At 45.5% G+C, this 13531-nt stretch overlaps 1 protein-coding gene across 3 annotated transcripts in view; it reads left to right on the top strand.

Annotated features, from left to right (window-relative positions):
- Nucleotides 1-13531, top strand: part of CDK16 (cyclin dependent kinase 16) — a 53983-nt gene that overhangs the window by 1651 nt on the left and 38801 nt on the right. For all 3 annotated transcript variants that reach the window (XM_089675174.1, XM_089675175.1, XM_089675173.1), the window contains exon 2: nucleotides 11711-11846. In XM_089675174.1, coding sequence (XP_089531300.1) covers nucleotides 11720-11846 — 127 coding nt within the window. In that variant the 5' untranslated portion in view covers nucleotides 11711-11719. The remainder of the gene's footprint in view (nucleotides 1-11710; nucleotides 11847-13531) is intronic.

The following is a 13531-nucleotide window of genomic DNA, read 5'->3' as shown; positions in this document are numbered from 1 at the left end:
GTGGAGGAGTACGGGATGTGGTGTCATACTGGATGTGTAGGAACGGTGGAGGAGTACGGGATGTGGTGTCATACTGGATGTGTAGGAACGGTGGAGGAGTACGGGATGTGGTGTCATACTGGATGTGTAGGAACGGTGGAGGAGTACGGCTGTGGTGTCATACTGGATGTGTAGGAACGGTGGAGGAGTACGGGATGTGGTGTCATACTGGATGTGTAGGAACGGTGGAGGAGTACGGGCTGTGGTGTCATACTGGATGTGTAGGAACGGTGGAGGAGTACGGCTGTGGTGTCATACTGGATGTGTAGGAACGGTGGAGGAGTACGGCTGTGGTGTCATACTGGATGTGTAGGAACGGTGGAGGAGTACGGGATGTGGTGTCATACTGGATGTGTAGGAACGGTGGAGGAGTACGGCTGTGGTGTCATACTGGATGTGTAGGAACGGTGGAGGAGTACGGCTGTGGTGTCATACTGGATGTGTAGGAACGGTGGAGGAGTACGGGATGTGGTGTCATACTGGATGTGTAGGAACGGTGGAGGAGTACGGGATGTGGTGTCATACTGGATGTGTAGGAACGGTGGAGGAGTACGGGATGTGGTGTCATACTGGATGTGTAGGAACGGTGGAGGAGTACGGCTGTGGTGTCATACTGGATGTGTAGGAACGGTGGAGGAGTACGGGATGTGGTGTCATACTGGATGTGTAGGAACGGTGGAGGAGTACGGGCTGTGGTGTCATACTGGATGTGTAGGAACGGTGGAGGAGTACGGTTGTGGTGTCATACTGGATGTGTAGGAACGGTGGAGGAGTACGGCTGTGGTGTCATACTGGATGTGTAGGAACGGTGGAGGAGTACGGGATGTGGTGTCATACTGGATGTGTAGGAACGGTGGAGGAGTACGGGATGTGGTGTCATACTGGATGTGTAGGAACGGTGGAGGAGTATGGGCTGTGGTGTCATACTGGATGTGTAGGAACGGTGGAGGAGTACGGGATGTGGTGTCATACTGGATGTGTAGGAACGGTGGAGGAGTACGGGATGTGGTGTCATACTGGATGTGTAGGAACGGTGGAGGAGTATGGGCTGTGGTGTCATACTGGATGTGTAGGAACGGTGGAGGAGTATGGGCTGTGGTGTCATACTGGATGTGTAGGAACGGTGGAGGAGTACGGGCTGTGGTGTCATACTGGATGTGTAGGAACGGTGGAGGAGTACGGGCTGTGGTGTCAGGTGTCATACACTATGTGGAGGAGTACGGGATGTGGTGTCATACTTGATGTGTAGGAACGGTGGAGGAGTACGGGATGTGGTGCCATACTGGATGTGTAGGAACGGTGGAGGAGTACGGGATGTGGTGCCATACTGGATGTGTAGGAACGGTGGAGGAGTACGGGATGTGGTGCCATACTGGATGTGTAGGAACGGTGGAGGAGTACGGGATGTGATGTCATACTTGATGTGTAGGAACGGTGGAGGAGTACGGGATGTGGTGCCATACTGGATGTGTAGGAACGGTGGAGGAGTACGGGATGTGATGTCATACTTGATGTGTAGGAACGGTGGAGGAGTACGGGATGTGGTGTCATACTGGATGTGTAGGAACGGTGGAGGAGTACAGGATGTGGGGTCATACTTGATGTGTAGGAACGGTGGAGGAGTACGGGATGTGGTGCCATACTGGATGTGTAGGAACGGTGGAGGAGTACGGGATGTGGTGCCATACTGGATGTGTAGGAACGGTGGAGGAGTACGGATGTGGTGTCATACTGGATGTGTAGGAACGGTGGAGGAGTACGGGATGTGGTGTCATACTGGATGTGTAGGAACGGTGGAGGAGTACGGGATGTGGTGTCATACTGGATGTGTAGGAACGGTGGAGGAGTACGGGCTGGACGTATAGAAATAGTAGAAGATATCTGGTTAGGGTATAGAGGGCTGTACATTTAGAAATAGTAATATATATTTGGTTAGGATATAGGGGGCTGGAGGTATATAAATAGTAGAAGATATTTGGTTAGGGTATAGAGGGCTGCAGTTTGGCCGCAGCGTGATTGTATGTGCAGTTTATCCATGGTTTTAGCTGTGCTTCCACTGAATTCTATTAGACCATGCATTTTCATTTAGATGTGTTAAAGTCCAGTATTCTGCATCCTTGATGCGTTTTCAGAAAATGCACGGTCTAAAAGAATTCAATGGGAGACCATCTAAAAGCATGGGAAATCCGCTCATGCAATCATGCTGCGGCCAAATTACAGCACACCAGTGTGAACCTGCACTTAGTAGAATTTGAATATTGTGGGAGACTGGATGTATTAGATTAGTAGAGGTTGGTTATTAGGGAGGACTGGATGTATAGGATTAGTAAAGTTTGGTTATTCTGGAAGACTGTATGTATAGGATTAGTAGAGGTTTGTTATCAGGGAGTACTGAATGTATAGGATTAGTAGAGGTTTGTTATCAGGGAGGACTGAATGTATAGGATTAGTAGAGGTTTGTTATCAGGGAGGACTGAATGTATAGGATTAGTAGAGGTTTGTTATCAGGGAGGACTGAATGTATAGGATTAGTAGAGGTTTGTTATCAGGGAGGACTGAATGTATAGGATTAGTAAAGTTTGGTTCTTCTGGAAGACTGAATGTATAGGATTAGTAAAGTTTGGTTCTTCTGGAAGACTGTATGTATAGGATTAGTAGAGGTTTGTTATCAGGGAGTACTGAATGTATAGGATTAGTAGAGGTTTGTTATCAGGGAGGACTGAATGTATAGGATTAGTAAAGTTTGGTTCTTCTGGAAGACTGAATGTATAGGATTAGTAAAGTTTGGTTCTTCTGGAAGACTGAATGTATAGGATTAGTAAAGTTTGGTTCTTCTGGAAGACTGAATGTATAGGATTAGTAAAGTTTGGTTCTTCTGGAAGACTGGATGTATAGCATTAGTAAAGTTTGGTTCTTCTGGAAGACTGGATGCATAGGATTAGTAAAGTTTGGTTCTTCTGGAAGACTGGATGTATAGCATTAGTAAAGTTTGCTCTATTTTTGGTGCAAAAGGTCTCACCTTCTTCAGTAGGTTATCCTCAATGTCTAGATTTGATTTACTGCATATATTAGGAAAGCAAGGGATGACTATGAAAGGTACAGTGGAGACTAGGATGTAGGATATCCATGTCATAGTGGAATACTGAAGGTATGGAGATAGCAGAGGAAGTTTGGTAAGGATACAGCAGAGGCCTGTATAGGAATTTCACAGCGTGTCTTCTTTTGGTGTAGCGTAGGACTATATGCATAAGGATGGCAGAGGATGTGTGCTTATGGTATGCTGGAGGACTCAATCCAGTGGAATAGGTGAGAATATATGAGTATGGTACTAAGGAGGAATGTATGTATAGGAATAGCAGATAATGCATGGTTATAGTGTGGTGAAGGACTATATCTAATGGAATAGGTAAGAATGTCTGAACAAGGTAGAGATGATGACTACATGTATAGGAATAGCAGAAGATGTGTGGTTATGGTATGAAGGAGGACTGTATCTAATGGGATAATTTAGGATGTTTGAGTATGGTAGTGAGGAGGACTAGATGTATAGAAATAGCAGAGAAAGCGGTAGAGGGCTGGATTTAATGCGATAGGTTGGAATGTCAAAGTATGGTACTGAAGATGACTGGATGTAAAGGGATAGCAGAAGATGTGTGGTTATGGTATTGTGGAGTACTGGACCTAATGGGATAGGTAAGGATGTCTGAATATGGTATTGAGGAGGACTGCATGTAAAGGAATGTAAAGGAATAGCAGAGAATGTGTGGTTATAGTGTCATGAAGTAGTGGATCTAATGGGATAGGTGAGAATGTATGAGCATGGTACTGGGGATGACTAGATGTATAGGAATAGAAGATGGTATGGTGGAGGACTGGATCTTATGAGATACTGTAGGTGAGAATGTCTTGAGTAGTTTACTGGGGAAGACTCAATATATAGGGATAAGCAGAAGATGTGCGGTTTTGGCATAGTGGAGGACTGGATCTATTGAGGTAGGGCAGCACAGTGGCTAAATGGTTAGCACATCCGTCTGGCAGTACTAGGGTCGTTGGTTCAAATCCCAACCACGGCACCACCTGCCTGGAGTTTGCATGTTCTGCCTGTTTCTGCATGGGTTTACTCCGGTTTCCCCCCACACTCCAAAGACATGCTGGTAGGTTAATGGGCTCCTGTCTAAATTGGCCCTAGTATGTGTATTTATGAATGTGAGTTAGGGACCTTAGATTGTACACCCCTTGAGGGTAAGGCTGGCCATACATTATACAATTATCTGGAGATTTTTGGTTTAGATTTACCACAAACCATATAATAGGAGGATAAACCTAAACAACACTTTCAGTTGTATCCAATTAGGCAGGCCCTTGCACTACACAGTTGAAGGTAAATCTAAAGGAAATTGGGCAGAAAATTGGAAGATAATTGTATAATGTATGGCCAGCCTTAGGGACTGAGGTGAATGTACAATTGTGACGGAAGCGTGGGCGGGACAGAACACACAAAGAAGATGGTAAACACACAAAGCTTTATTGAACTATGGAAGGCACTTAATCAGGGTAGGAAGGTAGCGTCCAGGTACCCAAAAAAGGGGAGAAGAGGGGGGAGGAGTCCAAACAGTTATAATCCAGCCCACGCTAGGGCGATTCGGGTAGCATTCAGGGGGGCAGTCCAGGTAGCTACAATACTCCAGACACGCAATAGGCAGTCCGAGCAAGTATTAGTCCGGGCACACAATAGGGGCAGTTCAGGCAGCAATAATCCGGGCACACAATAGGGGCAGTTCAGGCAAGGGTAATCTGGGCACACAATAGGGAAAGTTCAGGGCACTCTGCAACATGCGGCTTGTAGGGACACTCATGGCAGGTGGCTTCCAGGGACACTCATGGTAGGCGGCTTGCAGACACTCAGCAGCAGGCAGCTCCCCAGGGACACAGCGATCAGCAGACAGGGGGCAGCTTCCCAGGGACACAGCGATCAGCAGACAGGGACCCTCACGGTGCTCACCCTTCTAGGGACACAGCGGTCAGCAGGCAGGGACCCTCACGGTGCTCACCCTTCGAGGGACACAGCGGTCAGCAGGCAGCTTCCCAGGGACACAGCGATCAGCAGGCAGGGACCCTCACGGTGCTCACCTTTCTAGGGACACAGCGGTCAGCAGGCAGGGGGCAGCTTCCCAGGGACACAGCGACCAGCAGACAGGGACCCTCACGGTGCTCAGCTTTCTAGGGACACGGGTCAGCAGGCAGGGGCAGCTCCCCAGGGACACAACGATCAGCAGACAGGGACCCTCACAGTGCTCAGCTTTCTAGGGACACAGTGGTCAGCAGGCAGGGGCAGCTCCCCAGGGGCACAGCGATCAGCAGACAGGGACTCTCACGGTGCTCACCCTTCTAGGGACACAGCGGTCAGCAGGCAGGGGGCAGCTTCCCAGGGACACAGCGATCAGCAGACAGGGACCCTCAGCGTGGTCTGGGCTGTGGGGTCTGGCCTCAGCTCAGACCCCACACAGCAGTTCTCTTCTCGAGCAGGGGACCAACAATGATCAGCTTTCCAGCAGGCCTACAGGGACTCAGCGGGAGTCCTGGCCATGGGGTCTGGCCTCAGCTCAGACCCCACGCAGCGCTTCTCCCGAGCGCAGGAGACCAACAGCGGGCTGAGTCCTGCTCCGGTCTTCTTAAGCCAGGGCAGGACACTTCCCAGTTGCCCCAGCAATGGCTGCCCCAGCGTCACGTTGCCGGGACAACGAGGCACGCCCCCTGACTCTGGCCGCGCTTTCGGGAGCGCGACCTTTGTCTCCGGTGGGCACAGAGTGCGGGAAGTCTCGTGCCCATGCTGCGCCCGCCGGGGGGACGCGCGGAGACACCCCGGCGGCCTGTTCCGGGGTCTTTTGGTGGGGGGTCGCGACTCTCTGGCGCCATTGCTGGGAGAGGTGCGACCCGCACCACAGGGGCTGCTTCCTCCCATCCTGCACAGCCTTTGAAGTAGGCTGTGACAGGATGCAATGAATCTGCATCAGAGGGACAGCACACAGGATGTGAGGAATCTGCAAGGGGGGAGGGAGGGGTGAAGAGATACAGCAGAGGGACAGCAGGCAAAGGGGGGTGGGGGTGCACCGTGATGACAATATATATGTAAAGTGCTGCGTAAATTGACGACGCTATATAAGTACCTGAAATAAATAAATTGAGATAAGTGAGGATGTCTGAGTATGGTACTGAGGGGGATTCGATGTATAGGAAGAGCAGAGAATGTGTGATTGTGGTATGGTGGAGGACTGGATGTATTGGGATAGGTGGAAATGTCTGACCATGTTACAGTGTGGAAATGGATATACAAGAATAGCAGAGGATATGGTATGGTGGAGCACAAGGTATAGTTGGATAGGTGAGGATCTCCAAGTATAGCATTGAGGAGGTATGGGTTTGAGGATTCACCTCAAGAATCCAGTCATATGGAAAGGAGATTTGTTTTTATTCATTTCATTTGCAGGATTGGATAATTGAAGTGACTCTTTAATCTTTTTTGGTGTGAAAATTATCAGCTTCTTCAATAAATTTGCCTTAATATCTGGATTTGGTTTAGTGCATGTATTGGAGTAGAAAGGGATGACTAGGAAAGGTGCAGTAGAGAACTTGATGTGTGGTTATGGTATGGTGAAGGACTGGATGTAGTGGGATAGATGGGAATATCGGAGTATAGTACAGAGGGGAAATGGATGTATGGGAATAGCGGAGTATAGTACAGAGGGGAAATGGATGTATAGGAATAGCAGAGGATGTGTGGTTATGGTATGGTGGAGGACTGGATCTAATAGAATAGGTGAGGATTTCTGAGTTTGGTACAGAGGAGAAGTGGTTGTATAGCAATTTCAGAGAATATGTAGTTACGGTATGGTGGAGGGCTGGATGTAGTGGGATAGGTGGGATTGTTGGAGTATGGTACAGAGGGAAAATGTATATATAGGAATAGTAGAGGATGTGTGGTTATGGTATGGTTGAGGACTGGATCTAATAGAATAGGTGAGGATTTCTAAGTATGGTAGAGAGGAGAAATAGCTGTATAGCAATAGCAGAGAATATGTAGTTATGGTATGGTGGAGGACTGGGTATAGTGGGAAAGTTGAAATTATCTGAGTATAGTAGAGAGGAAATGTATGTATAGGAATAACAGAGAATGTGTGGTTATGGTATGGTGGAGGACTGGGTATAGTGATATAGGCATAAATGTCAGAGTATCGTACAGAGGAGAAATGTATGTATAGGAATAACAGAGAATGTGTGGTTATGGTATGGTGGAAGACTGGGTATAGTGAGATAGGCATACATGACGGAGTATGGTACAGAGGAGAAATGGATGTATAGGAATAGCAGAGAATGTGTGGTTATGGTATGGTGGAGGACTGGGTATAGTGAGATAGGCATACATGTCGGAGTATCGTACAGAGAAGAAATGGATGTATAGTAATAACAAAGAATGTGTGGTTATGGTATGGTGGAGGACTGGGTATAGTGGGAAAGTTGAAATTATCTGAGTAGTACAGAGAGGAAATGGATGTATAGGAATAGCAGAGCATGTGTGGTTATAGTATGGTGGAGAACTGGATGTAGTAATATAGGTAGGAATGTTGGAGTCATTTACAGAGTAGAAATGGATGTATACTAATACCAGAGAATGTGTGGTTATGGTATGGTGGAGGACAGGATGTAGTGGAATAGGCGAGAATGTCGGAGTATGGTGCAGAGGAGAAATGGGATGTATGGGAATAGCAGCGGGTTGGTTTTTATCATCAAGTAGAGAACTTGATGAATTAGTATTGCAGAGGATGCCTGAATACTGTTCTTGAAAGGAGAAAGTTTTGTTATTGTGGACTGAAGAACTGGATGTATAGGAAGATTAACATTTATGTGTCATACATTTACATGTATGAATTTATGTTATAGTTTGTACATGGTTTATGAAAAAACCCATAAGTGTTGCGAAGTAAACCAATAACTAGACACTAGTTCATATTTATCCCAGTTGTGCAAGTAAGTTACGTCTATAATGCCGTACTTTGAATGAATAATAAGATTTGTTGGAAAATTAAAACTGCTGATTGACTTTTTGATTAATTTATCATACACACTTAAAGGTGTCCAATTCCTGGTCCATGTTTAAAAGGGGTCCAAACTAAAATCTTACTGCTGGGCAGGTGGTCTGTGCTGGAGGATCTTGGTTGTTTGAAGTCATAGCTAATCCACGACTTTGCCTGAACAGTCTCATTTGTTGTTTTAAGAACCTCTGGGGCAAAAGATATCCCACAACCAGTGCCTTGGCAGTTGTCACATGACTGGTTACAGGAAGGTGGGGCAGTGGTTTAGGCTGCTTGCCATAGTCTGTTTTTTTATGGTTGCTTTGCTCATCATCATTATAGACCAGCCTTTTTCAACCAGAGTGCTGTGGCACTCTAGGGTGCCTTCTAGGTTCTTCACAGGTGCCTTGGAAAAATGCCTAAATATTGCTCTATATTGCCCTAAAATTGTCATCAAACTGAGTCAAGCCTGCCATTTTTGTTAGGTTAGGTTTTTTTTTTTCCATTGTGCAGCATTACAACTTAGGGAACCCTGAAGGCCAGCTGCTGTCATCCTAATACCCAGTGACATCATAGGTTGATATGGATGGCATTTGGTTCCCGAGGGTCCTTATTTGCCCTTGCCCTCTCCCTTTCATCAGCCCTAGGATCATGTCAGGCGAGTGAGGGGGAAGAAAAACTTTGGAGTACTAGTCAGTATGTACTAATAAATCACCTCTTATGTTGGATGTCCTACATGTGTGGATGTTCCTGCCTTATGTAAAACTATTAAAATGTTTTATTTAGTTTTTACATTTTAGGATTTCCATTAGGATATAGTTTTTACATTTTAGAATGGGGTACTTTGAAAATTGTGCATAATTTTAAAGGGCGCCTTGACTGGAAAAAGGTTGAGTTGTTCTAGATCTAGACCTTTTAGTTGCAGCACTTTGTGATAAACCTCCACATAAATTTGAATGAAGATCATTTTTTATTGCCCAGAGCTAACATCTCAGTAAACGAGGAGTATGCAGTGAAAGTATGGGTGTATATTCCTAGCAAGGCCACCATTCATTTTGGGTGATTCAGTCAACTTCAGAGAAGATCAGTGAGCAGGCTTTGTTAGCTGTACAGGTATTTCAGAAATGCCAAATTATAATAATGCTAGCAATACAATAGCAGCAATTTTGTGGCCATTTCAGCCAATTTTCTAGGATCAAAAGTGATTGCAAGACTGAAGGTAACTTATAACAAATGAATTTGATGGACACAAGATCACAGATTGAAATGGATAGATTTAAAGTGTATGCAAACACACATTTTAATGTTTGGAATAGAATTGGGAAGGGTTTGACCTTTTCTCAACCTTGTATTGCTGTCTTTGTCCCTGTTGTGGAGATCCCCCCCCTATTTGTCCTGGAGACCATTATCATAGATACAGAAAGAGGAAATTCTAAAGAGCTGCCACCAGGCCAAGGGGTGAGGTAAATCCACCAATGTGGACACCTGTTCCTGTGCCAACTCTTCAAGATGAGAATTCAATTCACTTTTGGGAGATTTTCTATCATTTCCTGTTGTGCAACAGGACAGGAAGTGAAGGGAACACCACCCAGCAGCAAAAAATAACCTGATAGGGTTTTAACCCATCCCTAATAATAAAAACAAGTTTTGTCTTTACATACACTTTAACCACTTGTCCTCTAGAATGTTATACTCCCTTCATGATCAGGACATTTTTTTTTTTTGCTATTCGGCACTGCTCTACTTTAACTGCCAATTGCTTGGTCATACAGCACTCAATTTAAATGAAATTTATATAATTTTTTTCACACAAATATAGCTTTCTTTTGCTGGTATTTAATCACCACTGAGTTTTTTATTTTTTGTTATGTAAACGAAAAAATACCAAACATTTTGAAAGTGTTTTCCTTAGTTCTGTTATAAAGTTTTGCAAATGTGTGATTGGCTACAGCTAATCACATGGTATAGATAGCCAAGTACCATGTGATTGCAGTGGGCCAATCACAGATCACAACTGTCAGCAAGCTGTTTATGAATGGAAATCCATTCATAACCATGTGTTCACATTGTTATCGTGATCGCTATGACCAGTCATAGTTATCACATGATACCCAGTACCTAGTTACCAGGAAGCAGTCACAGGAGAGGTCCCTAACGCAGAGCGGCTGGATTTCATACATGTATGTCATCCAGCCTGCCTGTGCCGCCCACACGCAGTAACTGTACTGTAGGCGGGTGGGAAGTTGTTAATAAAGAATTGTGATTAACCACTTGCCCTCCTGAGGATTTACCCCCCTTCCTGACAAGGCCATTTCTTGCGTTACAGCGCTGCTTTACTGTAACTGACAATTGTGTCATGCAACGCTGCACCCAAATGAAATTTACGTCCTTTTTTTTCCACACGAATTGAGCTTTCTTTTGGTGGTATTTGGTCACCTGTGCCTTTTTTCATCTTTTGCGCTATAAAAAAAAAAGGTCAACAATTTTGAGAAAAAAATCTTATTTCTGACTTTTTGCTATTGAACATATCCAGTAAAAAAATCAGATTTCGTCATAAATTTAGGCCAAAATGTATTCTGCGAAATCCCAATACGTGTAAATTAATTGGTTTACGTGAAAGTTATAGCGTTTACAAATAGTGGTATAGATACTGGAATTTTTGTTTTTTTCTAGTCATGGCTGCGATGAGCGACTTATAGCGGGACTGCGGCGGGCATTCTGACACTGGGGGGGGGGAACTGACTTGGTGTCACTGACATCCCCAGTAACACCAATACAGTGATCAGTGCTAAATAAAAAGCACTGACACTGTACTAATGGCACTGGGCAGGAAGGAGTTAACATGAGGGTCGATCAAAGGGTTAACTGTGTGCTGGGAGTGTTTTACTGGGGGGCAGTGTGTTGGTGCTTCACTGTAAGTACACTGCTCTGGATGGCTGTGCTCTGCACAGCTACCCAGAGCAGTATGCTTGAGCCAACAGGGAGGAGGACTGTTAGTAAACAAAGCAGCCCTCCTCCCCATCAGAGATCCTCGGTAATCACTGGCGGGTAATCACCCTGTGATTGACAGCTGCGGCCGTGAATGGCGGCGCGGGTAGGGCTCATGCGCGCCCCCTACACGGAAATGCAAAACCACGTATATATATGTGATTTTTCTCAACCCTGTCGCCCTGTAGCAGTATATCTGCTATAGGGTTGTGGGGAACACCCCCTTCTTCTTCAACATACACAGACTTTTTCTTCTCCAACACTCGTTTTGGCTGCTGAAAGTGAAGAAAAACCCTTGTAAGCTCAGAGTTGCCGTAGTCACAGCTTCCACCAGTTATTAGACAACAGTGCTGTGTTATATATAAACAGTGCTTAGTGCAGTTCTGTTATGTGTTCAATGTGACAGGTTCCTTTTCTCAGGATTAAATAAAACCTCTAAATTTCATCTTTTTTTGCCACTACAACCATTGTACTGATGTAATTGCTTGCATCGTCTTTTCAAGCTTTTTGACCACTGGTCTGCCACAAATGTTTTTATTTGTCTCTCATCAATTTTTCTTTATTCTTTTATTTTTGTGGGTTTATTTTTAATACTATGATCTTTTTTCCTTCAGCTGGCAGCCATGGATCGGATGAAGAAGATCAAACGACAGCTTTCCATGACCCTTCGGGGTGGGCGGACAGCTGAAAAAAGTCCCGGAGACCATTCAGAACCCATCACTTTGGAGGACAATGGCAGCAGTGATAATGGTAAGTGATGCTGTCCATTGAATACTAGAGGGTAGGATGGATCTAATGGGTGAGAGGGCACAGGTGAGTGCATTCGAAGGTCACTGGCATCTCTAACTGGAGTAAGAGCAAGGATGGTTTATTGAATGGAGCATTCTAAAACTGGAGAGCATTTTAGGTAGAAGAAAAGATGGCAGAATAAAAGTGTAAGCTAGCTGATTCCAAGGTAGCCTGAAAAGGCTGTTGGATAGTTTCTGGGAGAACCTTGGTAGTGGGCCAGTGGGATCTTGGTGAGGTCAAAGGAGTCAGACCACTCTTTGTCGAAGATCATGAAATGAAAAGAAATGACGTTGACTAAGACGACTATTGAACACTGGTCCAGGTAGAAGGCTGACATAGGTAAGGAAAACGTAAGAAATCTTTGTAAGGTTTACAGGGGTTGAGGGAAGACTAGTTGGGGCTTAGTGGAAGAAAGCTGCGTAAGATGGCTAAGCAAAGAAACACAAAAACTGGAATTCAGTCCAAACCTTTTATTTGTGTTTTGGGTGGAGAGGAAAGGTTAGACTGTTACATGACTAAGAGTACATACAGTACAGTAACTATTTACATAATGGAGCACCCTAGGGCTTTAGAGCCCTACAAGTTATCTGACCATGTATTCAGGCACCTTAATGGTTCCTGTATGAAAGTCTATACAAATATCCAGTTACTACAGTATGTGATAAAATACACACAAAACACCCCTGACAGGTGGGGGTCTGATAGGCACTGCAGCTCACAATGGGAGGGGATCAGCAACAGAAGTAGGGAACGGGACTAGGTGTGGCCATGTGCTGATTGACCCTTTACAGGCCATTTTTTTTATTCGGAGGCCATAGTTCTGTTTTAAATGCAGTTAGAGGAGCTAGGTAGATTCTGGTGTTTTTTTTTCATTCAACTCAGCAGGCTGAATGAAAAAATACCTGAGAGGTCACTGTACTAACTAAGATATCAGTGCGGTGATCAGGCCTGACTTATGGGTTTGGACTGGGGGACTGCCCCCCACCCCCCCTCCCCTTCCCACTAGAATACACTGATCAGCACATTCAGCCATTGGCTGGCAGAGCTGATTGGATGCTGGTTTCCCAGCTTGCTTGTTCGATAGACCTGCTTCTGTTGGACAGGGATCTGTACACGCTGGGTAAATGTTAGCCCGGTTTCTGTTCAACTGGCTGATACCGTCCAATATTCGGCCCATGTGTACCAGCCTTTAGGCGAATACAGGCATACTTTAAATTCTAGTCCACCCCGTTGAGAGAGTTTACTTTGCCATGGAATTCAGCTCTCCCTGTTAATCACAGGTCCTCTTACCTGTTGAACGCTTCATAACGGAGAGCAAGTACATGTGCATGCGCCTGTTGTGCAGGTCACATTATTCTACAGTGGCACACCTCTTCATTTCTTAAAGCGGAGTTCCACTCACCCTGTCAAAAAATAAACATCAGCAGCTACAAAAACTGTAGCTGCTGACTTTTAAAAAAACAGTCACTTACCTGTCCCTCGGTCCCGTGGTGTGTCCCCCGCAGCCCGTTTCACTGGCTGTCCTGTATTCCAGGAGGCCGGCATCTTCAGTGTGGGCACCCAGCTGTGATAGCTTGCGGCTTCACAGCCGGGTACCCACTGCGTATGCGCGAGAAGCACTGCGCTTCCTGAATGGTCCTGTAGTC

Source organism: Staurois parvus, unplaced genomic scaffold (assembly GCF_062004578.1).
Source record: "Staurois parvus isolate SC_StPar_1 unplaced genomic scaffold, SC_StPar_1.0 ptg000154l, whole genome shotgun sequence".
Taxonomy (NCBI): domain Eukaryota; kingdom Metazoa; phylum Chordata; class Amphibia; order Anura; family Ranidae; genus Staurois; species Staurois parvus.
Note: the sequence above shows the minus strand (reverse complement) of the source record. Positions and strands in the feature narration are given on the sequence as shown.